This window comes from Callorhinchus milii, unplaced genomic scaffold, assembly GCF_018977255.1.
Source record: "Callorhinchus milii isolate IMCB2004 unplaced genomic scaffold, IMCB_Cmil_1.0 Scaffold16, whole genome shotgun sequence".
Taxonomy (NCBI): domain Eukaryota; kingdom Metazoa; phylum Chordata; class Chondrichthyes; order Chimaeriformes; family Callorhinchidae; genus Callorhinchus; species Callorhinchus milii.
In genome coordinates this window covers 14,982,901-15,009,318 of record NW_024704757.1, presented here as the reverse complement: position 1 = coordinate 15,009,318, position 26,418 = coordinate 14,982,901, and the positions used below count along the sequence as shown (strand labels likewise).

The window sequence follows — 26,418 nt, the reverse complement described above, 5'->3', positions numbered from 1 at the left end:
CATCAGCCTCTGAATGGCCTTTCAACATACGTACAGTATAGTACGTCCAATGCCTTATCCATCGGCATCAACACAGTAGGGGTTTTGTGCTTGTTACTCATTTTTCTAATTGACAGGTCCGTGCCCACAAAAGAGGATTGTGTCCTTTCAGGTTTCTATTTGTTCTAGTGTGACTTTGTCTATCGTGGGGAATGGCTGTGCCTCTGCTCGCTGGCTTCACCTCCAAAACAACAGACCTCTCTGTTTTGCTTGCACAAAAAAAAATCTCGCCCAAGTCTAGGTCTGCCCCGCACGTTGCCAATGAGACAACAGCTCGTCTGTCGATTGCGCTGTTTCAATGCGCGGTGCAGTGGGCTAGAACCCTGGCCTTTCACCTCCAGGCACCCAAGTCCACATTCAGCACAGAATGGAGAGAGGGGAAAACTGTCTGGTTGCCAGCATTTGTTCAGGGCGCAGAGTGAAATTAATCCTGCTTAATTCCACACCGAGTCCATCTCTCAAACGCTCCTCAGACTTGGCTGATAAATTTCCACTCACTGAGAGGCCACGAGGACAAAGATCGGTTGGAATGAATGGATCACGATGGTGAGTAATGGGTGTTCATCCCCTTACTTTGGTGCAACAGCAGCACAAGAGACGTGCATTTATATATGGCGCCCTGCGCACAGGATAGCGTCTCAGAGCACTTCACAATGACAGGCTCAGAAGCAGAGGAAGGAAGAAAATGGGAGGCGGAGGGGGAAAGGATTAGTATTATTGTTATTATTGTTACTATTACGTAAGGATTATTGTTAATTATATTGCAATAAGAAGTGAACCGACCTCCAAAGTCATGCCTTTGACTGAGCAGAGCTGCCTGACCGTCTCCGCCACCTTCTCCGCACTCGAACCTTCTCTCTCCTGCGTGTGCGTGCGCTCTGCCTCGAACAGCAGAGTGCTGCGGTAAAACCTCCTCGTTTGCACTGGTAACAGGAGCAAGCGCTTGTGTCAGGGGGACAGAACCTCAATCGTTCAACATCAACACGGGCAACAAACTACATTTGTGTAGCGCCTTTCACATCGGGAGGACAGTCAAAGGATTTGCACCTGAGCCGGGGGGGGGGGGGGGTTTGGGATCAGGGAGGGGTGGAGGGCAGGGAGGTTGGGGTTCAAATCTCTGCAGGTGGCACAGAGCAAAGGTATTGGACTCCCAGGTGAATGCACTGTTACACGGACAGTTTATCAATAAGTTTTTTCAAGATGCTTTGAAGCCTGAAAGGTAGAACATACGGACGCGGATACATTCCAGTCTCTCTTGGTTTCCCTCAACCCAAGTGACTGCCTGGAAGCACAATTGGAGATGCACAAAAAAAAGATTCCATCTATGTTGCTCCCATGTGTAGGGTGGCCTCTGCAGTCCTGAATCCAGGGAACAGATCTCGGATGAGGCTCTCCTACTCCATCCACATTTTCAAGACCGAGGTGGATAGATATTTGTTGGGTCAGGGTGTCAAAGAATACGAGGCAAATTCGGGTAATCGAACTTGAGGTACAGATCAGCCATGATCTGATAGAATGGCGGAACAGGCTCGAGGGGCTGTGTAGCCTACTCCCGTTTCTATGACTCACCTCTGGGCATTGATACCTCCTCTTCCACCTTCAATAGCCTCAGCAACGCGAGCGTCTCTGTCTTCGCACCGTTTCCTTCGGTGGAGAAAGGCCGAAAGGTGTTCGACTCGTTACAAGTGGCCACTGCCAGGACTCCGCCATCCTTGAAGCTCTGCACACATTCCAGCCGGGAATCTAGGATCTGCTGGTGGAACTAAAGGAGATCAGTGAAATATTAAACCCGCAGTCATTGCACTTTACTGTATATTCCGCGAAGCTCTATGAGACGTCTCGAAGACATTATAAGGTCCTATATCAAATACAGTCAGCAACGCTAGTGCTTTCCTATGCACAGAAAACAAATGATCCCTTTTTGTGGTCAAATTGCACGACATACAGAGAGAGACGTTTAAGATGTCACGCATATATTTGGCAAAGCGGTTTGGGGTTTAAATGCGCACTTGGCCGTGAAATCCTGTGAAGCGCTTCGAAACGTCTCGAACGACGTGACAAGGCGCCACGTCGAAGGCAGAGATTGCAAGGGCCGTGAAAAGAATCACACTAATCTTCAGCGGAGTGAAGACAGAGAGATGCTCGCATCGCTGAAGCTATCGAAGGTGGAGGAGGAGGTGTCATCTTGCAGAGTTGGCAAGACGGAGAAAGAGAGAGAGAGAGAGAGTGTGAGTGTTTTTGCTTACTGCGGCATCCGGTAGAGTTATGGACTGCAAAGAGGTGACAGCAGCTGTACGGAAGGAACACAGCCTCAGGTCCTTGGTCTTTACAAGGACATCACCTTGCGATTTATACTGGGACAGACATCTTCCTGAAACGTCAACCTGTGAATCACAGCAAAAAGTCGGAAGTCAATTACCAGCATCGAAGAGCTAGATTTATCTAAACGTCAGGTTTTAAAGACAGCCAGACAGATTGAGGGTGCGAGGCAGAAGAGTATGTTGTGGAGGGAGGGAGTTTCAGAGGTTAGCAACGCAATAACTGAAGGCTTGGCAACAAGGTGGGAGGAATTGAGGGAGGTAGAAGATGGTGAGATTGTCGAACTCACCACCACAAGCTATGGTTGAGGCAGAAAGCATCGGCTATTTATGATTATTATTATTATTATATTTGACCTCATCTTCCAGAGCGCTCACTCCCAAAATTTAAGCTGCTTCTCAAACAAGTCTGCAAACACACAGTCACTTATGCTTTACAGTAACATCCTGTGAAGCGCTTTAAGACGTTTCGACGTGTTGTGCCAAATGCAAGGAATATTAATTATTTTTACTGTAAATCAATGGGGTAATAAATAACACCGGGTTTAAATCCCGTTAGAGGTTTACAGCTCACGTTGCCTCAAGATTCAGTTTGGTTACATGTCTGAATTTCAGACGGTAAGACAATAGCTCCTAATATTTACACCGATGATTGTTCTATATTTATGTTTCTTACCTCCTCAATAGTTTCCTGTTTAGTTGCTGTGTACGAGTCCTGGAGGACACTGAGGACACCTCTCTTGATGTTCAAAGCCCAGGTTTCCTCACCGTCAGAAGGACAAATCTCAGGGATTCTCCCGTCTTGGAAAGAAAAGTGAAGTGAATGTTTCTCCAGGCCGCTTCTGCAACAAAGGTACAAGTTCACGCAAAGCTACGTATCATCGGTTGTCCATTAAACAGCAAGGTGTCATCACTGCCCTGGGCCAAGAGACAATCAACTCACTGAATCACCTCTTCTGTGCCGGGGCTAAGGTTATTTTATTTTCCCGTTTCATTTGATACGAGGTCCTCTTGCGCCGGAAGGACGTCTCAAAGCACTTCGCGGGATTTTAAAAGTGTGGTGACTGTGTATTTTGTCGGGAAATGCGGCCCACATTGGAGCACGTTCTATGGCAAATCGACGAGTCGCTAAACAAAAAAAAAAGCCGAAAAATGTATATTCAACTGGCCACTATCAAGCGCTCCGAGACTCTACCCCGTGTGAAGGCGATATGATTGCAAGTTGTGTGGTTATCATGTCCCAAACTAGATCCCGTTCGAAAAACTGAATCAAGTCTACTCTGGCAAAAGATGTATTTATTTTTCACATCGATTCACTTCACTGACTTTGGACGCGTGCGAACGCATGGACTGATCTATCACCTCATCAGAGTGACTGTCTGATCCCAGAAACATAGAGCCTGCGGAATAGAGAACCGCGAGGGGAACCATCGGAGTGTGGAAGAGAGTGAACGGTCACAGCCTCTGTGGCGATGTTTGTCGAGCCATTATTTTTGATTAAGAAAGAATCCAGTTCCTTTTCACACAAGCCAGTCGATCCCTGAATGAACGCCGCAGGCTCGCTGGCTACTAGGGCAAAAGAATTCCAAGTTCCCTCTAAACAAAAAAACACAGCCCGAGCAATACAAAGCTGATTCCCCCAAAAAAGAGCTCCGTATTGTTTAGTCGGGGAGTCATTTATATTCCTCTCCGCTCCTCGACTAAACAAACAGCAGTGGCTTTCCATAATCTACACAGATGGGAATGCCAGTCGCTCCGCTCACTGTGTTTGCTGCTGACTTGATGGACAGGGCAAGGCTGAAGGCTGCAAACTGGTAATCTGGTTTGCACTCTTAACCGGGGGGTGGGGGGGGAGATTGTGCAAAGGAACGGTAGGAATTCAATGGACGTGAAACTACGTACAAACTGAAGGCGTGAAGTCCGATTTCTGGTTATTTGATAATAATAATCGTCATCATCCTTGCATTTGATTTAGCGCCTTATCGCGCCTTCGAGACGTCTCAAAGCCCTTATCTAAGCGACAACCTGCGGCTCTGGAGTAGTGGCAAGGACGGGGTTAAAGTCCGCGCGCGCGGATTGTAGAGGCGGTCTTGCTCAACGTCCACCGGGTCTGTTGCGACATTCTTCTACGTGAAAGGGGGCCGTAAAAACCCGAGTGGCTTGTTGTGATGGTGTGCAACACGGCCTTTGTTTCGGTCACTCGCAGGACAATGGCAGCAGCGATCCATTGAACCCGTGTCAATGAGGGTCTGAGTCGGGAGCTTCCGTGGGATGGAATTACAGAGAGAAACAGACACAGAGAATGGATGTGAGTGACAGACAGACAGAGCCCGAGAGGTTGGGTTCCCTGGAGACAGGCTTTGCTGCAGATTCTCACCAGACCCGGTGCTTTCATTATTCTGAATGCTAACACGAGCCAGAAAGTACCCCAAAAAAGCCGCAATTGTGCTCCCCAATAGCATTAGAGGGTTCTGCAGTAGATCGCTGAGCAGTGTTTATCTGAAGCTGACAGCTTAGTGATCTTTCCACTGTGTTTGTCAGGAGATTTTCCCCCAAAGATAAAGCCACAGCATTAAGATCACTATCTCTGCACAATCAGCGCGAGATCGACCGCAATGAGACGTCCCGGTCTCTTGAGAAACACATACGGTAACAAACATTATAATCCAATGGTTTACTATCGACCTTAACATTTGAAGCCCGTCATGGCTGTTTTGTTTGAATATTCCTGCCCCCGCGATGAGTAATGAATGATAATGACGATATGGTCTGGGAAGTTAATTGGAAGGAGCTTCCACGTCTGAGACTGTGTGGGAACAAGAGCTAACAATCTTTGCTTGAATCCACTTCCAATGCACTGTGCATCGTATTTGTGGGCAAGAGTGAGGACGTGTGAGGACGGGGCTAAGAATTTTCACTGAATCTTTACAGCACAGGAGGAGGAACACAGTACACGGAGCCATAAGGCGTGCTTACTGATTTTATAAGTAAAAAATTCTTATGGTGGGTAACATTACCAGTTGGATAGAGAGTGCTTTTGATGGAAATATTCACGCCATAGAACAACAACAACAATAGCAAGAACAAATTGCAGTTATATTGTGCCTTTCATGTCAGGAGGATGTTCCAAGGCGAGTGTTTGCACCTGAGCTGGGGGTTTGGATTTGGGAGGGATGGGGTGGGGGTAGATGACTGAAGGTGCGATCAAAGAGGAAGGTTTCGAGACAGACCTTGAAAGAGGCGAAGGAGGGGACGAAGCAAAGGGACTCCGTCCGGGAGGAAGTTCCAAACTTCACGCAAATGTCTAGATTTACTTTATTAACGTAGTGTTTCTTCACGGTCTTTAATTTTAAAGCCAGTTTTCTAAGTTTCCAAGTTGAACAATTGGCCAAATTCCGTGCACTCTGAAATGCTACATTAGTATAATAACAATAATCCTTGAATTTGCCGTAGCACCTCATCACATCACCGGGATGTCTCAAAGCGCTTTAAAAGGACTAACTGTAAAACGTACTGACTGTGTATTTTGTGGGCAAACTCACTAGAGTAAATCTAGACCCAGGTGGAATTTCACCCCTGGGTTTGGGACGCTAGCAGGCTCAAAGGGGAGCCTTAAAACCTCGTGATTCAGTGGACTTGCCGTTTCTTAACCCTAATTATTTGCACATCTCGGGCTAGAAACCAGGCAAAAATAATACGGAACGAATATCCACCTTGTGCTCCAGTGCACAGGGAGGTCGAAAGTGACAGAGAATGAGCAGAACACTCAAGGAACCAACAACTGAGGGTTAAACCATGCACAAGGGCTTCAATCCACAATACCAATTATTTGGCTCATCCACAGCAAAGTTACAAGCGGATTGCAATGATGTAACTGGGTTTGGCAGACTTTTACCCCCAAAAAATACAAGAGCTTCCTGGCTTACTCGGCACAGGGTGGTTTGGGCCACTGTTGGCTTTTGAGAAATTAAAAGCTGTGCAAATACTTAAGGAGAACTGGGAACGTCATAAATAAAGACAAGTCAGCTGCAAGGTTGACCGACTTGTAGCGGTCGGCTATTGTGGACGGTTGATATCAATGGTGAGGTCCAACGCCTTGCCCCCGGGCTGTGAGGCAGCCCTCCACTTTCTGTTCTAATTAAGTCCGGTAGAGTTTGTCTAGCCAGGAAATGTAAAGCATTACGCTTACTGGCAGCGAGAGATGCTCCTGCAAATGACGTTGCTGTTATAGCAAATATACTGTAGAATCAGGGCCTGTGTCGCTTCAGTTACTAAATGACATAACAACAACAACAAATTACATTTGTGTAGCGCTGTTTCACGTCCGAAAGCGTTGACGTCCCAATAACACACGTCAGACACAGACGTCCGACGTGCACGGGGCCAGTCATCTACGAGAGACTTAGGGGCACGAACCAACTGGAACTTTGAAGAGTCGAAAGGAACAGAAGGCCCCCCAAAAATTCTACCTAGCCTTAGCCTTAGCCTCGTAAGAACATTTTGTCTCGAAATTTAACATCCAACGGAAGTGTGGCAAACTTTTACTTAAATCTCGGCTCTTTTAAAAGAAGCAGCTTCAGAATCCCAAATGATGTTTAAGACGTTTTCCACAGTTTAAGCCAAAAAAAAAATGGTCTTATAGGCGAAGACCAGGTGGCATTTTGGACTCACGCTCTTCATCGCACAACCGGAGAGTATTAAGTGTTTCGGCCATTAAGCTGTGAGGGTAATTTCATCTGCGTGGAGGGCATTTGGTCTGAAAGGCGGTTATGATACATTAACGAATTAATAAATTAATAGATTCAATTAATCAACGGATTCATCTACATTTGTGAGGTAAAATGGAGGTGATACAAAGAACTGTTATCTTGGCCTTTAACCTACTAAATAAAACCAGCATTAATTTATTTTCCTCGCAGTAATCAGCAGCCAGTTAAAGGTTAAGACCATTCCTTGAATTTGAATGCTTTCCTCAATCAAATAGTCTGGGTGTCTCGTCACTGGTTGAGCAGCGTACCTTAGATTTTCCTGATCTTGGAGAATTTCCTCCTTGTTTGACGTTGTTCCTTTAATCTGCACATTCCTGAGCTGAAAGAGCGAATTGAGATTCAATAATTAAAGTCAAGGCTAATCTTCATTTTGGGGTGAACTTCATCCCAATTCAGAATGATGAAACAACCTACAGTGGATAATAATCCTCGCATTTGATACAGCGCCTTATCACGTCTTTGAGACGTTCCAAAGCACTTCACAGGATACGCTGTAAAGTGAATTGACTGTATATTTTGTGGGCGAAACGCGGCAGCCAATTGCACACAGCAGCGTCCCCGCAAACATCCGTGGATTGAGAGACCAAATTATTATTATATGAAGGGATTGTTCATTGTTATTAGGGATGCCACTTCCTGCTAATGTTGTCCTTCAGTTTTCCAAACTAGACATTTGGAAAGACGGTCAAGGTTTCTTGGCAATAAAAACACCAACGCGTGACAGGCAAATCCGAGAGCAAAACCAGGAAAGAACAGTGTCAGCACGCTGTGAACAGAGGCTTCTGCATAAGGAACCCTCCGTTCAGTTTTTGGGGTTGCCATGCAAGACGTCAAACTTTCCAGTGTTAAATCGGTAGCTTAGGCTCACGCCGCGCCGCCACACTGTGAATTCCTACAATCCAGTCAACAGGTAGTAGCTTTCAAAAGGGAATTGGATAGGTACTTAAAAAGCAAAACTTTGCAGGGCTACGGGGGTAAGAGTAGGGGAGTGGGACTAGTTGGATAACTCTTCCAAAGAGCTGGCACAGGCACGATGGGCTGAATGGCCTCCTTCAGTGCTGTAATATTCTATGACTCTGTTTCCCTGCTACAGACAGCTGCTGTTGCTCTATGTCTTTAATCGCTGTTGCTTTACATTCTGTAGTCGTGCCTGGTCAAACTCTCCACCGCCTGCCTACGCTGCATTGAAGGAAACTTCACCAAGAAAAAGCTCCTGACTGATGGTCAAGACACTAATAAGGAAGGTGAAAGAAAAGGCAAGGAGAGGAGGGCATTACCGATAAGACCATCTGACACTTGTCAAGAACGTCAACTTTCACTAAACTTTCGACTGCCAGTCCGCTGCTCTCATAGGCTTGGCCTTGCAAGAAGGTGTTTGTAGCAGCCGTGTACTTGTAGGTGTATCTGAAACCTTTCTGGTAATTCAGTCGATTGGTACCTAAGCGGGAAAACAACACATCGTAAGAATCTCATCTTTAATGATCCTTGGATTCGGCGTTGAGTGCCTTTCAGGTCGGGGAGGAATGTATTGTTAAAGACAGCGCAGGATCCCAGGCTACAAGAAGCAACAGCGGGAGAAGGTAAAGCATCACATTGAAGATCTTCAACAGTGAAGCAGTTTTAAACAAAATACATTTTACATTTGTAGTAACGTTTACGAGAGGACCCGTGTTTGATTTACCCCTGGAAAGCCAATCAACTAACAACTGGGTTCCTAGCTACTGCTAGGTAAACGGAGGAGCACGTGTGGAGTAAGGAAACTTACCTGACATTTCGCCCTGCCTGGGAATCGAACCCTCTCGCTTGTGAGGCGAGCGCTCTAACCACTGAGCTACAGGACTGACTCCCATTAAAAATGGTGTACAAACAGGGCAAATCCAGACCCAGCTGTGAAAGGAGCGTCGTTTTTTGATCCAGCTTGTGATTTCCCCGTCAGGATGCTTACCTGTGCAAGCTCTCGCGCACGAAACAGTCTTCGGCTGGGACTTCGTTGCGTGACCTGGAGAGAAAGAAGGAGATGTGGAGAGAAATCACCGATTAGCTCTTCACCGACCAACAACCTTCCTAAACTGGAAAATTCTTTTTTTCTGATCGATCGTAGAACAGGCTGATAACAAATATCGCGTGAAAGAGCGATCTCTCACCTTCCCACCCGCCTCCCATCTCTATCTCACCTTTTTTTCATTCCTGCCTGAACGTCTCTTCAACCCAGCCAATAATTTTTCTCCCCTCCCCTCCACCCCATCACTTTCAAGCCCTCGGGGGATACTGTCCTCCACGACGTGTCACTCAACTCTTTAACATCCACCTGCATTGCGCGACTGGCTACTGCGTTTCACCCACAAAATACACGGTTAAATCCATTTAACGGCGTAGCGTGTGAAGCGATTTGAGACGTCTCGACGATGTGATAAGGCGCTACATCAAATGCAAGGATTAGGATTGTTGTTGTTATTATTATTATTAGTAGTAGTAGTAAAAAGCCACTTGGTATAATTAAAGCAATCAAAGAGGCCAGGAAAAGCTTAGATCAGTGTCCACTGGAAATTAATAGGTTAATAAATAAAGTGAATGATGAATTAGCTGCTCACTTCCTCTGGGGTTAGGCAGCTGCTTGCAGCATGGACAAAGCAGTAATGTCAGTCTCAGACACATCTCCAACGTACAGTACGAGGCAAAAAAAAAAAAACAGCCTCAGCTGCAGCAATTCAATCTGATTCACACTGTAGAGTTTCCAGCACAGGATTCGCAATTTTACGCAAACATTCGCAAGAAATTAAGCACAGAGATTTGTCCTCCCAATTTCACTCCCAGATGCGCTCCACCACCTCTCTCTCTCCCTCCCTCCCTCCTCTCTCTCTCTGTCCCAGTTGATCCCCAATGTGCAGATCTGTTTAATCCCAGATGCATTAAACACATGGGGGGAGGAGGAGAGAATGGGGTACAAATCGCCTCTAACAGTAGACTCAAATGATGTAGCGACTCTCTTTTTCACGCAGGAAACAACTTTTACACACGGAATACGAGCGGTCTATCGTTGCATGGCTTTTGCACGCAAACTCACTGCAAGTAAAGCATCTGAATCCAGTTGACTTAACTGTGATGGGCTTTTTTGTTTGCTGTTCAATAAATGACTCTTGAAATTCCGGAGATAATTCAGTATTGCTACTGAATTGATTTGTGGGCAAATTACTAATTAATCAGCATGATCTGGATCTGCATACACACACACATGTATATGTATATATATATTATATATAAATGTTAGTACTTACCTGCTAACGTGCCTGCAACAATGCACAGAAAGACAACTCCTTGCAAACTTATCATTGTGTCGGTCTCCTCGATGAGGGCTAAGTTGCAAAGCCCCACAACATGGGGTCTTTGCTCCACAAGGCTCCTCTTTAGCCACAGTGAAAGGAATCCTTATTCTGCCAAAGATTTCAGGATATTTGACTCCTTCCACCAGACGTGAGCAGGAGGGGAGGGAGGGAGGGAGGGAGAGGGAGGGGAAAGGGGGAAGCTCAAAATTTTCAGCCAATCCTGCACGTCTCAGGTTACCTTAATAATCCCGTTGCTTGGGGAAGAAAAACTTTCCAAAAGTTTCCTGGTTAAATGTTCAGAAAGATGAGATCTATCCAAATAACAAACCGACCACATTAAAGGTCAAAGTCACTCGAAAGATCAACGGAACGTCCCAATACAATAATAACAACAATAGTAATAATAATGCTTCCATTTGATATAGCGCCTTATCACGTCGTTGAAACGTCTCAATTTGCGCTTCGCGGAATATAATGTAAAGTGGATTGACTGTGTGTCTTGTGGGTGAAACGCAGCAGTCAATTGCGCAACAGCGGCAATAAAAGGCACCAAACAGCAAGGGATTCCTAACAATAACAATAATTACAATAACCTTTGCCTTTGATACAGCGCCCCAAATCATTCAGAACCTCTCAAGTTGCTTCACAACGTTTCTGTAAAGAGTAGTGACTGTGCATTTTGTAGGTGAACTCTCTGGGCAATTAGCACATAACAATAGACCGCAAACAGCCGTGAAGTGAGAGACCAATTTTATCCGGAGGATTGGTGGCCAGGACACCAGGAGAAAGAAACTCTGTTCTCTTTCTGATTAGCCTCCGTGGGACCTTTAACGTCCATCTCAACCAACACCGAGAGGGACCTCACTTTAACGTCTCATCCGAAGGAAAAGCATCTCCGACATCAATTCCGTTTTGAACCCCAACTCCAAAAGGTATTTCGGGACCAAATCATTCCACAGGGTGAAGTGTAAGTGAGAACTGAGCTGAAATAAATCCATCTATTGCGTAGCCAAGTCCACTGAATTTTTAAACCTGATGAGGAATTTGGTTTAAAAGTTCCAGGACAGTTTCCTCATTTCCAGTGAGAGTGATCTGGAGTAAGTTAAGTATCTGGTTTCTAATTCTGAATTTCTGTCACACTGGTAGCTTTGGTTCCGGCAGTGCAAGGGGGTCAATAAATTATACTGCATATACATCCAATGAACTGGGTCTATTGGGTTTTTAACCCCTTATTTAAAAAAACTCTCCAACATTTATGCCCTCTCTAAAGCAAACCAATTGCATGGTGCGTCAATGCAATAATAATAATAATAATAACAATAATAATCCTTTCGTTTGATTTAATAATAATAATCCTGGCTGTGCGCGATTGGCTGCCGCGTTTCGCCCACAAATTACACAGTCGATTCACTTTACCGTATAACCAGCGAAGCGCTTTGAGACGTCTCGAAGACATGACAAGGCGCTGGATCAAATGCCAGGCTTATTATCCGTTTAAAAGTGGGGGAAAAAGAGGATAATCTGATTTTATGGCAACGAATCATTTGACATTGCACCGAGGCTGCTCCTCTCTTGGCCAATAGAGGGAAGGAGAGCTACTGAAAGGAGATGCCAGAAATAAAACCAACCGAACAAGAAAAGAGAACAGAGAACGGGAAAGTTGAGAGAAATCAGCAGAAAGTGATCTCTTTATCGGGCTTTGACATTTGATCGCGCAAAACATTTAAAACACGTTTGCCACACAAGAGGACTTGCAGAACGGCTTGATCGGTACGCCCCGAAATTCTGGAACACTCTTCCTCTATCCTTCCTTCCCCGGCTTCAGGTCAGGTCCGAAGACTTTCCTCTTTGACCGTGTGTACGGTCACCGCCCCCCCATCAGCCCCCCCACCCCCAGCTCGGTGTCGTGCTCCGCCTCTGTCCAGCGCTCTGGGACCCTACTCTGCGTGAGGGGCGCTGTATCAATGCAAGTTCTTGTGGTCAGTAAGGTGATTGCAATGGCTGCCAACGCCATGGTGAATAACTGACCTCTTGTGTTGGCTCGGAAAGCCTGCCAAGTGTTCCAATAAGGTTCAGTGGCCTGGAAGTTCTTGCAACAATGATTACAATTAAGGCACCAGCTGTGAGGTTAATTGCCTCATTAATCTCTTCCCTTTCTTCACCAACAACAACACAAGATTACATGTGTATAGCACGTTTCACGTCGGGAGGATGTCCCAAAGCGCTGGACAGAGTACAGCATTTCAGACCCAAGCTGGGGTCAGGGGGTAGAAGGGAAGGGAGGGGGCCGATGGCATGGTCGAGGAGGAGGGTCTTGAGGTGGGACTTGAAGGAGGCAAAGGAGGGGGCGAGGCGGAGTGACTGGGGGATGGAATTCCAGAGGTTGGGAGCAGAGTGGCTGAAGGTTTTCCTGCCAATGATGGACGGGTGGGTCGGGGGACATGGAGCAGCCAGAGCCGGCTGAGCAGAGGGAGCGGGTGGGTTGGTTGGGGGTTAGGAGGTCGCAGAGGTAGTGTGGGCGAGACCATGGAGGGCTTTGTATGTGAGGACCAGGATCTTGAACTGGATCCTCTGAAGGATAGGGAGCCAATGGAGTCGGGCGAGAGTGGGGGAGAGGGGGTCATGGAGTTTGGTGCGGAGAGGACACGGGCTGCAGAGTTCTGGATTATCTGCAGCCTGTGGAGGGAGGAGTTGGGAAGGCCGACAACCAGGGAGTTTGCTCAGTCGAGCCTGGAGGTGATGAAAACATGAACAAGAGTTTCAGTGGCCTGAGGGGTGAGGTAGTGGTGGAGTCGGGCGATGTTACGGAGGTGAGGGAGGGCAGAGCGGGTCATGGCTTGGATGGGGGGGAGAAAAGAAGTTGAGGGTCGAACAAGACACCCAGGTTCCTGACTGGCTTGGTCAGTTGTCGTGTGCAACCATGGAGGTTGATGCTGCCAGAGCCTGAGGTGCGGAGGCGCTGGCGTGAGCCAATCAGGAGGGCCTCAGTCTCGTTCACATTCGTTCACTCGTTCACAACTGTAGGAAATTTGCCCTCATCCAGGACTTGATGTCCGACAGACAGTCTGTCAGGACAGCGCTAACAATTCAAGTCAGGCAGAAAACTGCAATACTTGGCTTAATAACTTGCACTGAATCTCTTCAGTCTAATGTTACAATAGTGTGAGCGTACTTCGCGCATTGAAAATTCAACCCCGACCCCCCCCAACAACACCCACCCCCCCCCCACAACAACCCCCACCCACCCGCCGCCTCCTAAGTCTGGGAAGGAAGAATGTGCAGGGCTGTGGGATAAGAGCGTAGGAGTGGGATCAGTTGGTAACTCTTTGAAAGAGCAGCAAAGGCACAATGGGCCAAATGGCCTCCTTCTGTGCTGAAGGATTCTATGATTCTATGAAATGCCAATCCTCTGACTCACCGTGAATTTGTGCCTAACATTTTTCCTCCCTGTGCTTCCTGTTACCACAGCGTTTAATTTTTTTACCCTAATGTGAGGCGCAAGTGTTGTGTGTTGTGAGTTTACAAGAAAGCAACAAACGTCATTCGAATTGCTGTTTTCTGGCAGATGAGGGGAGACTAAGACATTAGTTAACATTCATCGAACAGCAAGTAGGAGCTTGTTATCATCTCATGATTTGCATATAATAAGGGCACATTATTTTTATGACACACTGAAAGAATACATCTCAAACTTTTTATTCCCAATTAAATACATCTACAGCCTCCTTTTACATGTTGAAAAAAAACACACTATTACGTTCCTAATCCCTTTATTATTCCTAAACACAATTAATTTTATTCTAAAAATCACTCAAATTTAATTTGCACGTATTGCACTCGTATGAAAAGTTGCATTAAAAAACAGATTGGGATAATGCCTATAAAAGGATGTTTGTGAATAAATGTAATATAACAACAACAACTTGGATATTAAGCAAATGTGCAAAAATCTATAATTTTGCATCCAGATAACATAGATGGGTATGAGCTTAAAGTCCAAAATTGGGGCTTGAACCCATAACCTTCTAACTCAGAGGCACCAAATGAGTCAGATTGACACCAGGGAAAGTTGAAAGGTTTGCATGGGAAAGGCCAGCTATAAATCACCAGGACTCGAGGCAATTTAAGTCGTCATGTGAGCAAATACGCATGTACATTGCGAACTCTTTGCTAATGTGTCATAATCCGAATTATTCTTGAAACGTGAATGGCTCTTGAAGTGGGTTCTTTACAAGCGTTTGAAGGTACCGATGTACATGCTACAGTTTGGACAAGTGTGTTTCACATCCTGGAGAGAGTCCATGAAAAAGGGAATCAAACAGCAGCCAACCACAAATCTGTCAGGACAAGAACAAGTGTCAAGTGCTGCTTCGAGATCTTTCAAACAACAACAACAACAACAAGATGACATTTGTATAGCGCCTTTCACATTGGGACGATGTCCCAACAAACACCACAACACAAAGATTTGCAAAGAACACTGAGGATGATTTTAGGAACTGCCTGGGGGTTATTTTAATGAGAAGGTCAAACAACACAAAGGCACAGTAATTAGAGCAGTCAATTGTAAAAAGATTATGGCCTGACAGAGAACCAGAGGTGGGTTTGGATAGCGGAGATAAACGGTTGCGTCAATTGGAGGTATTAGGAGAATATATTTCAGCTGTGAATTTAAGAGAAATAATTTAAAGTACTGTATTTGACTGGGAAAAAAAGTTGCCTTTTAAAAAGGAAAAAATATCCATATATGACTCCCACATATAATAATCCTTGCATTTGATACAGAGCCTTATCACGTCATTGAGGTGTCTCGAAGGGCTTCACAGAATACAGCGTAAAGTGAATTGACTGTATATTTTGTGGGCGAAACACAGCAGCCAATCGCGCACAGCAGCGTCCCCACAAACAGTCGTGGATTGAATGACCAATTTTTTTCTAAAGGGAGTATTACCACCGGAAAAGCCATCCGCCAATTGACTATCAACAACTGCTTAGAACCAGATTTCAGGGATTCTCCAGGGAAAGAACATTGCTATTAGGAAAACCTACCCAAACAAAGCCAAACCAGAACATACGAGCCATGTCAATGCTCCCGGCATGTGGTGGATATTCGTAATAATTTGTTCTTTACAGGCCGGGCAAGTCATTCGTGTCGGATGATCCCCAACTGCAAAAAAAAGCTTGTAAGTACAGCTCTATGACAACTGTATAATAATAATTATTATTATAATAATTCTTACATGTGACTCACCTGAACTGCCTCCAACCACCACTATTCCTGGACCTGAACGAATGGTGGTTGAAATGTCTCACTGTATGCGGGGGGTGCGCTAGGATTGTTTTTGGCATACATGTCACCTGAAACTCAAGACAACAGGTTATAGCTTTTTTGCAGGATTCTACGTATCAAATGTAATCCCAGCTAAGAAAATCCTCTGCCTTTAGACTGTGTTCTGAGCATTGCATAACCCCAAAAGGTGGTGTTTAAAAGGGAGAGCGATACTTGAGAAGCAAGGAATATTAATGGAGAAAAGGTAAGAAATGGGAATACAAGATCGGTCATGATTTAATAAAATTACAGAATCAGAATAGGCCAGAACTGGGCTGAATGGCCTCCTGTATTTCTAATCCAATTCTGGACTGAAACCATTTCTACATGAAAATCATATTTACTAGTTATTGTAGTTGTACACCTTACACTTCTTTAATTGTAATCTTTGCCTTTTGATCAAACACCAGGAATTCTGCCACATACCAAAAGTTGTTGGTAGGCATGAAACCAAGAGATAAAATACCATAAGAGAGAAAAAAACAAATTTCCACATGGTTTCCCATCATAATAATTTGCATAAACTGGATTAACAGGTTTCTGCAGATTAAGGCACCAAGTTAACAGAATTAATCTGGATCAGGATCATTAAGTTGTTCTCAAAAGAAAGAAATTCTAAAGAAGGAAACACACAATGATTTTTTTTTACATTAAAAAACGGGGAAAGTTAAGATCAAATTTTAAAAAAATGGCACTGAATATTACGATGTCTTTTAGGGGTTGGTATCGATAGAACAGGTTAAAGTAGGTTAGACTGGTATTTGGGTCAGTGCACTGGGTAGGTATTTGAAGAGGTAACACTTATGGTGGAAGAGCGGGGGATTTGGGAGTAGTTTCATGGGTCTTTCAAAGAGCACGATGGGTCGAATGGCCTCCTTCAGTAAGATTCTATGATTCTGTGAGGTCACAGACTGTGTTTACCCGATTAATTTAATAAAAGATTACAAAAAATCCAACTATCTAACTGTTATAAATAATAATATCACCCAACTAGGGCTCGGTATTATTATAAGATGCCTCATTATATTCAAATTGACGCTTAACTCAAAATAGTTTTTATTTTGAGCAAAAGTGCTCCTCGGCTTGTCGGGTGGTAAATCTTATAATAAATGTTAATATAATAATAATAATCCTTGCATTTGATATAGCGCTTTTCACGTCTTCTGGACATCTCAAAGCGCTTCACAGAATATGCTGTAAAGTGAATTGACTGTATATTTGTGGGCGAAACGAGGCAGCCAATTGTGCACAGCAGCGTCCCCACAAACAGTCGTGGATTGAAGTGATCAATTAATTACTGTTTTTTTTCTTGAGGGATTATTATTAGGTGTGTGGAGTAAGGAAACTTGCCCAAGGTTTCGTCCTGCCGGGAATTAAATCCAGGTGTCTCGCTTGCAAGGTGAGCGGTCTTACCACGAGCTACAGGACTCCACAATCTTCCCATTTCCAGCGTTTAGAAATATACTCACCATTGAGGGTCATTACATTTTATTCCCTCCGACAAAAATAAATTACCCTCTCCCCATTCCCGGCCCGTTTGGGTTCCTTGGTCACAATTTACTAGCAAGATCTAATAGCACAGCACCCAAAAAAGGAACCTTGAAACTTTCACCCAGACCAGTTTATTCTGCTTTATTCTCTTGTTTTACATTTACTGATCAGCACGAGGCAATCTGCAAATTTGGTATGAACACAATCAAGGAAAAGAGCACTTACCTTTAGTGGGTTTTTTCTTTCCTAAGAAAAGAGTCAAGTTTAATCTGCAAATCCAACCACAAGCTCCCACCTTGCTCAATTTAATCTTACTTTTATACCTGCTGCATCCATACATGCATACATACATATGACCATTGTCCAATGAAAATAGTGTTGGGTTTTCAAGCAAATACTTCCGAGTCCTTGCCACTCCTTGTCAATCAGCTGAGCCATTTCTCAAATCTGACTGTATTGCGTGTTAGAAGGTTATCCTCGCAGGCTTAGTTGAGGAAGTGACTAAAATGGTCACAAATAGTTCAAATAGTTAAGTTAGAAGACATTTCTTCACACAGAGAGTAGTGGGAATGTGGAACATGCCACCATAAAGAGTTGTTGAGTTGTTAAGGGGAAGCTGGAGAGGTACATGGGGGAGAAAGGAATAGAAGGTTGTGCTTGAAGGCTCAGTTGAGGAATGGCAGGAGGAGGCTCATGTGGAGCATAAACACCGACATAGACCAGTTGGCCTGTTTCTGCGCTGCATATTCTAGTGGATTGAGTGATCAAATTATTAATTTTTGAAGGAATTATTGCCCCCAGAAAAGGGATCCGCCAATCGACCAACAACTGGGTTCCTACTTACTGCGAGGTAAACAGAGGCGTGGAGTTAGCAAACTTGCCCAACATTTTGCCCTGCTGATAGTTTGTGTGTCACTAACCAAGGACATTGTCACAGCACATCCGGCCTTCCCTGACTACACTCAGAATATTATCTTCTATACTAATAGACGAAATGTCTGCCAAGAACCCAATAACCGATTTGACATAGAGACATGATTTATACCTCATCGGAAAAGCCTTGCATGGCGGAGTGTCATGGGCGTATTTTTTTTGGGGGGGTGGTGGGGGAATCTCCTATCGTTGATGAGCTATATTCATATATTTTTAAAAATGCTGCAATTAAGTCCCCCAAAAAGGTATGCGTGGCATTCTGCATCGAAGTAGCGACAGAGGAAATCACACACCCTTCTAGAGATAAATCTGACTGTACCTATAATATATCCTGCAACAAATTAGCGGAGAAAAGCTATGCCTTAAACAAGCTCATCACACTTGTATGCACTCCAACAAGTAGACCACCCAGCAGGAATCCTCCCACTGAGGTCTCCCACAGGAGTTCTCCCACCTGAGTATGGTTAAAGACGAAATGTCTGTCTGTTTGTCTACAATCTACATTCCATATTGGAGCCTTTGATTGCAAGTGAAGCTGCAACAGGTACAGCTAGTAACAATAAATATTAATAATCCTTGCATTTGATAAAGCGCTTTATCACGTTGAGACGTCTCAAAGCGCTTCACAAAATATACTGTAAAGTGAATTGACTGTATATTTGTGGGCGAAACGCAGCAGCCAATTGCACACAGCGGCGTCCCCACAAACAGTCGTGGATTGAGTGACAAAATTATTTTTTTTATTTTTTTCTTGAGGGATTATTATCAGGTGTGTGGAGTAAGGAAACTTGCCCAAGGTTTAGCCCTGCCGGGAATCGAACCCAGGTCTCTCGCTTGTAAAGCGAGTGCTCTAACCACTGAGCTACAGGACTTCAGCTAGTAATTAAATAACAACATGAAATCAAATACTGAAGGCTGCAAAATGCTCATTAAGACAACCAAAAAAACTTTTATTCTGTTGAAAAAANTACTTATTCTATGTACAATATCCTATATAATGTACATTTATAAATAACATTAGTTTTCAGAACGCTATTCTTCTTTGACATGACAATTCTAGGCGAATTCTCTTCTTCCCTAGTAGTCGGATTCAGAAAAGGCCTTTCACTGAAAACAGGGAAAAGTGGAAGTGAATCTGTACAAGTTCAATGCAACAGTCATATAGATTCTGAATGAAAGCATCGATCAAATAGTCCTCATGGAAAAGCCTAAAGTACAAAAATATCCATTAAAAGACAGCCAGGAATTACAAAACTGTATCTCTCAATTGCAAGTTCTGATATACTACACAGTGACAAAGTGAGTGGAGCTTCTTAATAAAGGACCTGGGTTTGATTCCCGGGCAGGGAGGAAACCTTAGGCAAGTTTCCTTATTCCACACGCCTCTGTTTACTTAGAGGTAAGTAGGAACCCGCTTGTTAGTCAATTGGCGGATCACTTCCGGGGTAATAAACTCAAAAAAAAATTGGGTCATTCACTGTTTGTGGGACACTGCTGTGAGCAACTGTCTGCTGCATTTCGCCCATAAAATAGTCACTACACTTTACAGTATATCTTGTGATGCGCTTTGAGACGTCTCAACGACGTGATAAGGCGCTCTATCAAATGAACGGATTATTAAAAGCCTCCCCCCTTGAAAGTAAAAAGAAAATACCTTAAACCCTTCCCCCCAGCCCCCCCTCCCTGAACTATTGAAAGAAATGCCAACCTTTTATTTGTTGTGAAGTTTCTTTATGAAGGTAACTTCATCTCGGTTCCGTATGCCGTAGCTGTAACCAGAAACGTTACATTTTGAGGGGGGGGGGGGGGTCAGGATACCCTCGCAGTTTCGTTCTTCAAGAAACACCTTTATTGTTTCGTGCTCATTTGTACAGACTATTTTTCGATCCTTTGCTGGAATTCATGGAGCAACATGGACTGGGCTGTATTTACTTCAGACATGATTAATCTTACAGTAATGTAGCCCTATTGCCTCTGGAGGACTCGCGACACACTGCATGTTTTTTTTGCCAGTTTTGCCTGAAGACAGGATTCTTTCTCGCCTCTCCCCCCCTCCCTCCCGAACAACGCAAACATGCGAACACATGCTCTAACAAACGAAAAAGATTATTATCTGGTAGATCTACCATTTTAATTATATTTTACAATGAGATCTTAGCACGGACGCAGCGGTCGCATGGCTTTCGTGAAAACAAACGAAAAAAACGAGCCCAGCGGGGAACGATAAAAGGAAGCCAATCGCCAGCAGTTTCGAATGAATTGAGGAGAATAAAAGATTCTGTTTGTTTTCTTAACACTTACTCTTTGAGTTTCTTTTTGTCATCGGTTAGTTTTTGTCCATCGAACGTCAGATGATAAGTCCGCCAGACATACCTCCTGTTCAAAATATAAAAACAGTGATCATTGTACAGCATCGCACATAACTCATTGATACACTTTTCCCTATACGTTTCTACTGTGCACTGTCAAGCGCTCTGGGACCTACCCCGTGTGAGGGGCTCTACGTAAATGCAACTCTTGTTGAATCAAGTAAAGAATCCCGATTTTCCACACGTGATTATGAACTGAATGGAAATATTTGTCGACAAGATAGAGTCGCTACACTTTGCAGGGTATCTTGTTGACACGCTTTGAGATGCCCACCCTGAAAACTTTGCAGGTTATCATGGCAGCAGTCACAGAAATAATTAATACTAAGGAGTGGGGGCTTGATGGATGTAACAGATCTTTAGTTATATGTCATCCAAACTTCAGCTCAGTTGCTCTGTCATCAGAAAATGTCTTACACAAGCTAATTTGTAACAATAATCCTTGCATTTGAAACAGCGCCTTATCACATCTTCAAGACGTCTCAAGACACTTCACAGTAATATACTGTAAAGTGAATTGACTGTATATTTTGAAGGCGGAATGCATCAGCCAATTGAGCACAGCAGTGTCCCACAGTCGTGGATTCAGTGACCATATCGTTATTTTTTAAATTGATTTTATTTTTGAAGGTTTTTTTTTTACCAGCTAATATACTGTGTTCCTCCTTCGCGCTCTTGTTTCAGTTGTACATATCTCTGAATGGCTTTTTNCAGGTCCAGGACATTGTCATTCTGAATCACAACGATAGCTGAGGAAGGTAAGAAAGAAAGCAATCATTATCAAGCTCCGTTAAAATGTAGGCACCTGCTAATTACAGACAAGAAGCATTCTTCTGCTGAATGTAGTGAACACTCATAGAATTGTAGGCGCAAGTGATAAGAGCTTCATTTTCAAACAGGTAACAGTTACAAAAGAAAGCAACCTGCTGACTTGAATCCTTCCCACTTTGAAAAAGTGCAGTACTGGAAAACAAAATGTACTCACGCATAATTTCATCATCTCCTTTCTTTACTTTGACAGTCATTGCCTGCCCATACTCCAGTGCAACCTGTGAATTTATCTCTTCCAAAGTAACCTGCATAAAAGCAAAATTCAAGTGACCAACAATGTGATAAGGCGCTGTATCAAATGCAAAGATTATTATGCAGAGCTGATATTAAACAAAGACTTCTTCAGAAAGCTTAAAGGTTATAAGCACAAAGGCATTTTCAGCTCCATTACAGGCCAATCTCTGAAAATAGCAATCTTTTTATATTCGTGTACAGGGGGAAAAGTAAGCAATAAAAAGTGTTATTTTTAGAGATCGGTGCAGATTGACCCCTCTGTCTGCTTCAGCTCAATAATTCCAAAATAAAGTTCATTAGATACACAAATTCACTGGGTTTAACCTCAAAAGTTACTGACCAATAAAATGTGCAGATAATAATAATAATATTCCTGGCATTTGATATATCGCCTTATCACATCTATAATAATATTCCTTGCATTTGATACAGCGCCTTATCACATCTTCTGGACGTCTCAAAGCGCTTCACAGAATATACTGTAAAGTAAATTGACTGTACATCTTCGAGAGATGTCTCAAAGCGCTTCGCAGAATACACTGTAAAGTGAACCGACTGTATGTTTTGTGGGCGAAACGGATATGGATCGCACCAAGTGTGATTTTCTGCGTAGGTGCTCCTTATAGAAATGATTGCTTGATTTTATCTCAACAAGAAAGATAGTTTTGCCCACAAAACACACTGTCAATTCACTTTACAACCACAGCAACAACAAATTACAATTGTATAAACGCCCTTCGGGTCGAAAATACGTCCCAGGGCGCCAGTAGAATTGTCGGCGCGAGTGATAACAGTTTCATTTCCAAACAGGTAACAGCCACAAAGGAAAGCAACTCGTTTTCCCTTCGTGAAAACCTCAAAACTTTACAGTGAGATCCTGTGATGGAAGCGCTTTGAGACGGCGCAATAAGACCCTGTTATCAAATGCAAGGATTATTATCATGATGATGATTATTAAGTGTCATTATTGTGGTTATGGTTATTATTATATGATTATCAGTTGTTATTACGATTGTTATATTATTATTACTTATTATTATATCATGATTATTAATATACGATGAGTAATTGGGGTTCTCATTAATTATATGTTACTATTACTAATTATTATCATTCATTGCGACGATCACATCATTATCAATTATCATTATGCCATTATTGTGCTTATTATTACTAATCAGTGCACTGCCATTGTGATTATTATTGATAGTTATTGCACTGCGGTCGTGGTTATTAATTGCTATGGGTATTATAGTCGTATTGTTATTATTATTTTCATCGTTAATCTGGTTACAGCAGTGGCCGATTGCGGTGATGGTTGACACGCACCTGGACGGGCAGATCGCACAGTAAAGGATCCTGGACTATCCTGACCAGACCCTCCTGAAACAGGTCCAGGATATCAGCGTGTGACAACTCCTCCTCCTCCTCCTCCTCCTCCTCCTTTCCTTGTCCGCCACCATCGTCATCATCGTCATCATCATCATCTCCTCCTTCCCTTCTCTCCTCCTCCTCCTTCTCCTCCTCCTCTTTAATGTCTACAGCGTCTTCCGCCATCCCCCGGCTCCTCAAATTAGCTCAGATGATGATGATGGCGGTGGTGGTGGCGGCGATGATGATGATGATGGTGGTGTTGGTGGCGTTGGTGGTTGTTGTTGTTGTTAGATTCGTCGGTTGGGCGATGCGCTCACCAGGTCCATCCCCGACCACTTCCGGTTTCCGGCGGCGGCCGACACTTCCGGCGGTCGGGCGCTTCCGGCGGGCGGGCGCTTCCGGCGATTGCGCCTTCCGGTTCTAAAAGGTTCGGCTCCACCGCCACTGAGGAGAAAGGGGAAGAGAGCGGGAGGGGGGAGAGAGGGGGAGGAGGGGGGGGAGGAGGGGAGACAGGGGAGGGGGGAGATGCTGCTCTTCTGCCCCACCTGTGGCAATGTGCTGATCGTGGAGGAGGGTCAGAAATGCTATCGTTTCGCCTGTAACACCTGTCCCTATGTTCACAACATCACCCGCAAGGTCAGAGGCCGGGGGTCAACATAGCCCTCTCACCCCTGCGGGGGGGGGGGGGTTGGTGGGGGGGGGGGGGGGTGGTGGGGTGGGGTGTGGGGGGTGGTGGGTGGCGTGGGGTTGGTGGTGTGGGGGGGGGTGGTGGTGTGGTGTGGGGGGGGGTGGGTTTGGTGGTGGTGGTGGGGGGGTTGGTGGTGGTGGGGGTTTGGTGGTGGTGGTGTGGGGGGGGGGTAGGGAAGCTTGAGCTGTACAGAGGGACCTCCCCATGTACACTGGGGGGGGTTCAGTGAGACCTTTTCAGTGTTGCGCAAAATAACCATTCATATTAGAAATAATAATCCTTCCGTTTGAATATAGCGCCGTATCACACCCTCCAGTAAACAGAGCGGCGCAGATTATTACCGCCAAGCGGACCGGCTGTCGTTTCCGTGGGCGAGACGCAGCGGGGCCGACGGCACCCGGCAGCGTCCCGCAAACAGCCGTGTTTGTGGGCGGCCAGTTACTTATTTATTTATTAATTTATTAATTTGTTTGTTTATGTATTTGAGTGATTTTTCGGGCAGGACACCGGGAGGGAGAAACTCCCTCTTTCCGAATAGCGCCGTGAGATTTTTTTTTTTTTTTTTTTTAAACGCCCACCTGAGCAGGCAGATGGGTCCTCGGTTTAACGTCTCATCTGAACGGACGGCACCTCCGACAATGCAACACACACACACACACCCTCCCCCCCCCCACCCCCGCCCCAGCACTGCATTAAGACTATGCGATTCCAGGTCACAAAGCGCGGCTTGAATCCACCACCTCATCCCTCTGACTCGGAGGCGAGAGTGCTACTGCTGAGCCAGGCCCGCGCACATATCACGAAATAGCCTAAAACTGAAGCATAAACCCAAGAAATATTCCATCTATTTTTGTCGGCCAACCAAAGCGGTCGCTCACCACCGCATTAAGGGGAGGAGGTCGGAATTAAACGACGTTTGCCGTTTCTATGCGTTGCACTTGCTTGAACGTGCCACAAATATTTGGTAACTTATTCTTTGGCTGCTGCAGATAACCAACAGAAAATATCCCAAACTAAAAGAAGTTGACGACGTGTTGGGTGGTGCTGCTGCTTGGGAAAATGTTGACTCGACGCCAGGTAGGCTATGAATCAAAATGTACCTTCACACGAGCACAACTAATACAGCGTTGACGCATCTTCCATTTGCAGCATTTTGGGAATCGTAAATATTGCACAGGTGCCCAACAATATTCTGAACCTCTATCCCGAAATGCCAATGTTTTGGGGCAAGGAACAAGTCTCAACAAATAGCTCTAGGCTGCGTTCAAACTGTTTTGAAAAATGAATGGAGAATCTATCGACTCAAACCCACATTCCCACGGGATTAATTGGGTTGATGGCTGATTTCATCACTGCTCAATCTAGGCATCTTCCATCTCCCCAAATCAGATAATTCAGCATAGACTGGAGATTGATGACTCACTTGATCATTGGATAAATATATCAGCCATCAGCACATTTTTTCCATTTCTATTTAATAATAATAATAATCATCTTTTGGGATTATAGTGGAAACCTTTCAGAATTACAAGAGACCTGGTTGGGCACACACAAAATTGCAAACCCTTGAGCAAATCGAGTTGCTTAATGGTGTACAATCTACACAGAAAGCCATTGTACAGTGTCAGAGTGACCTGGTTATCACTGCGTTATTAAGGTACACAGTCCGTTTACGCAAAGTAATTTCTCACCTTTTCATATGTTTACACAGAAAAATGTCCTAAATGTGAACATCCTCGAGCATACTTCATGCAGATACAAACCAGGTCTGCCGATGAACCTATGACTACATTTTACAAGTGCTGCAATCAAGAGTGTGGACATCGATGGAGGGATTGAGTAATAGAGTGAATTCAAATCATAACATTGCCAGCTCATGAAGAAAATAATGAAACAGAGTGTACGCACGGTTCTACTCGTAGACAATCTGTCGGATTTGTAAATAAACCTTACCTTTCACCCACATTTTAATTGCCCCTTAGCATTTATTCCTTTAGATTCAATACGTTTCTAGTGGAAGTTGAAAATTCTTTATTCTGTGTAGCACCTCACTTTTATCAGGGCTTTTCTGCGTTGTGAATGTGAGTAGCGACTAGGATTCTTAGGAGAATTGGAATGGGGCTGTATTATGTTAGGGATGTAAAACCTGTTAGAGAAATACATTTGACTGAATTGATCTGAATGAAGACAATGCATTAAAGTTGAATTTCCTGGTTTACAACATTCAACGAATGAAATAATTATTATCAGGAGGTAGAAATTCATTATCAAAGGAAGTTCTTAAAGCACTAGCTACCACAAGCTGCATCTTGCAAGCACTTCTAAAGCATAAAACCAAAAGATTCTGATAAAATGGTTGGATGTTTTCATATATTGCATCTAGACAAACCAGTTGCACAAAGTTCCCCTTAAAAGATACATTATTCATGTGACTTTGGCAAATTTGCGTTCTAGGGTATCTTAAACCCTTTGTAGTTTTAATGCACAGTATTTGACTGCCTATAAAACTCACTGGATCCCATACCTTATTTGCCTATGAATGTTTTGGTGGGTCGTTTCCAAAACTATCCCAGGAATTCAAGAAAATAATTGGGTCTTGTTGAAAATAACATTCGGTTAACTCACGAATTATGGACTGAGCTCAGACATGTCGAGAGCACAAGTTAAAAGAAATTCTTACCTGCGATTAAGTTTCTGAATATCGTACGTGAGAAAAGGTT

The 26,418-nt window shown here is 44.2% G+C and overlaps 3 protein-coding genes and 1 non-coding gene across 4 annotated transcripts; 1 reads left to right on the top strand and 3 right to left on the bottom strand.

The window, feature by feature from the left end:
• Nucleotides 1–14,130: 14,130 nt before the first annotated feature.
• Nucleotides 14,131–17,820, bottom strand: LOC103188403 (lipopolysaccharide-induced tumor necrosis factor-alpha factor homolog). The gene is made up of 4 exons (XM_007908390.2): nucleotides 17,495–17,820; nucleotides 15,701–15,807; nucleotides 15,499–15,616; nucleotides 14,131–14,786 (listed from the first exon to the last, which is right to left on the bottom strand). The coding sequence occupies exons 3-4, from the start codon at nucleotides 15,594–15,596 to the stop codon at nucleotides 14,678–14,680; spliced, it is 207 nt and encodes a 68-aa protein (XP_007906581.1). The 5' UTR covers nucleotides 15,597–15,616; nucleotides 15,701–15,807; nucleotides 17,495–17,820; the 3' UTR covers nucleotides 14,131–14,677.
• A 1,182-nt stretch (nucleotides 17,821–19,002) lies between these two features.
• trnav-uac lies at nucleotides 19,003–19,074 on the bottom strand. Its single transcript has one exon. It is a non-coding gene; the product is annotated as a tRNA-Val (tRNA).
• Nucleotides 19,075–19,125: 51 nt separating this feature from the next.
• snrnp25 (small nuclear ribonucleoprotein 25) lies at nucleotides 19,126–23,118 on the bottom strand (the record flags this gene model as incomplete). The annotated part of the gene is made up of 6 exons (XM_007908389.2): nucleotides 19,126–19,410; nucleotides 19,911–19,971; nucleotides 20,504–20,578; nucleotides 21,215–21,320; nucleotides 21,557–21,647; nucleotides 22,966–23,118. Coding segments are annotated over 5 exons (483 nt in total), but the record flags the coding sequence as incomplete, so codon positions are not given.
• A 391-nt stretch (nucleotides 23,119–23,509) lies between these two features.
• Nucleotides 23,510–25,663, top strand: polr3k (polymerase (RNA) III (DNA directed) polypeptide K). Its single transcript, XM_042341197.1, has 3 exons — nucleotides 23,510–23,646; nucleotides 24,688–24,775; nucleotides 25,410–25,663. The coding sequence occupies exons 1-3, from the start codon at nucleotides 23,536–23,538 to the stop codon at nucleotides 25,535–25,537; spliced, it is 327 nt and encodes a 108-aa protein (XP_042197131.1). The 5' UTR covers nucleotides 23,510–23,535; the 3' UTR covers nucleotides 25,538–25,663.
• The last annotated feature ends 755 nt before the right edge of the window (nucleotides 25,664–26,418 follow it).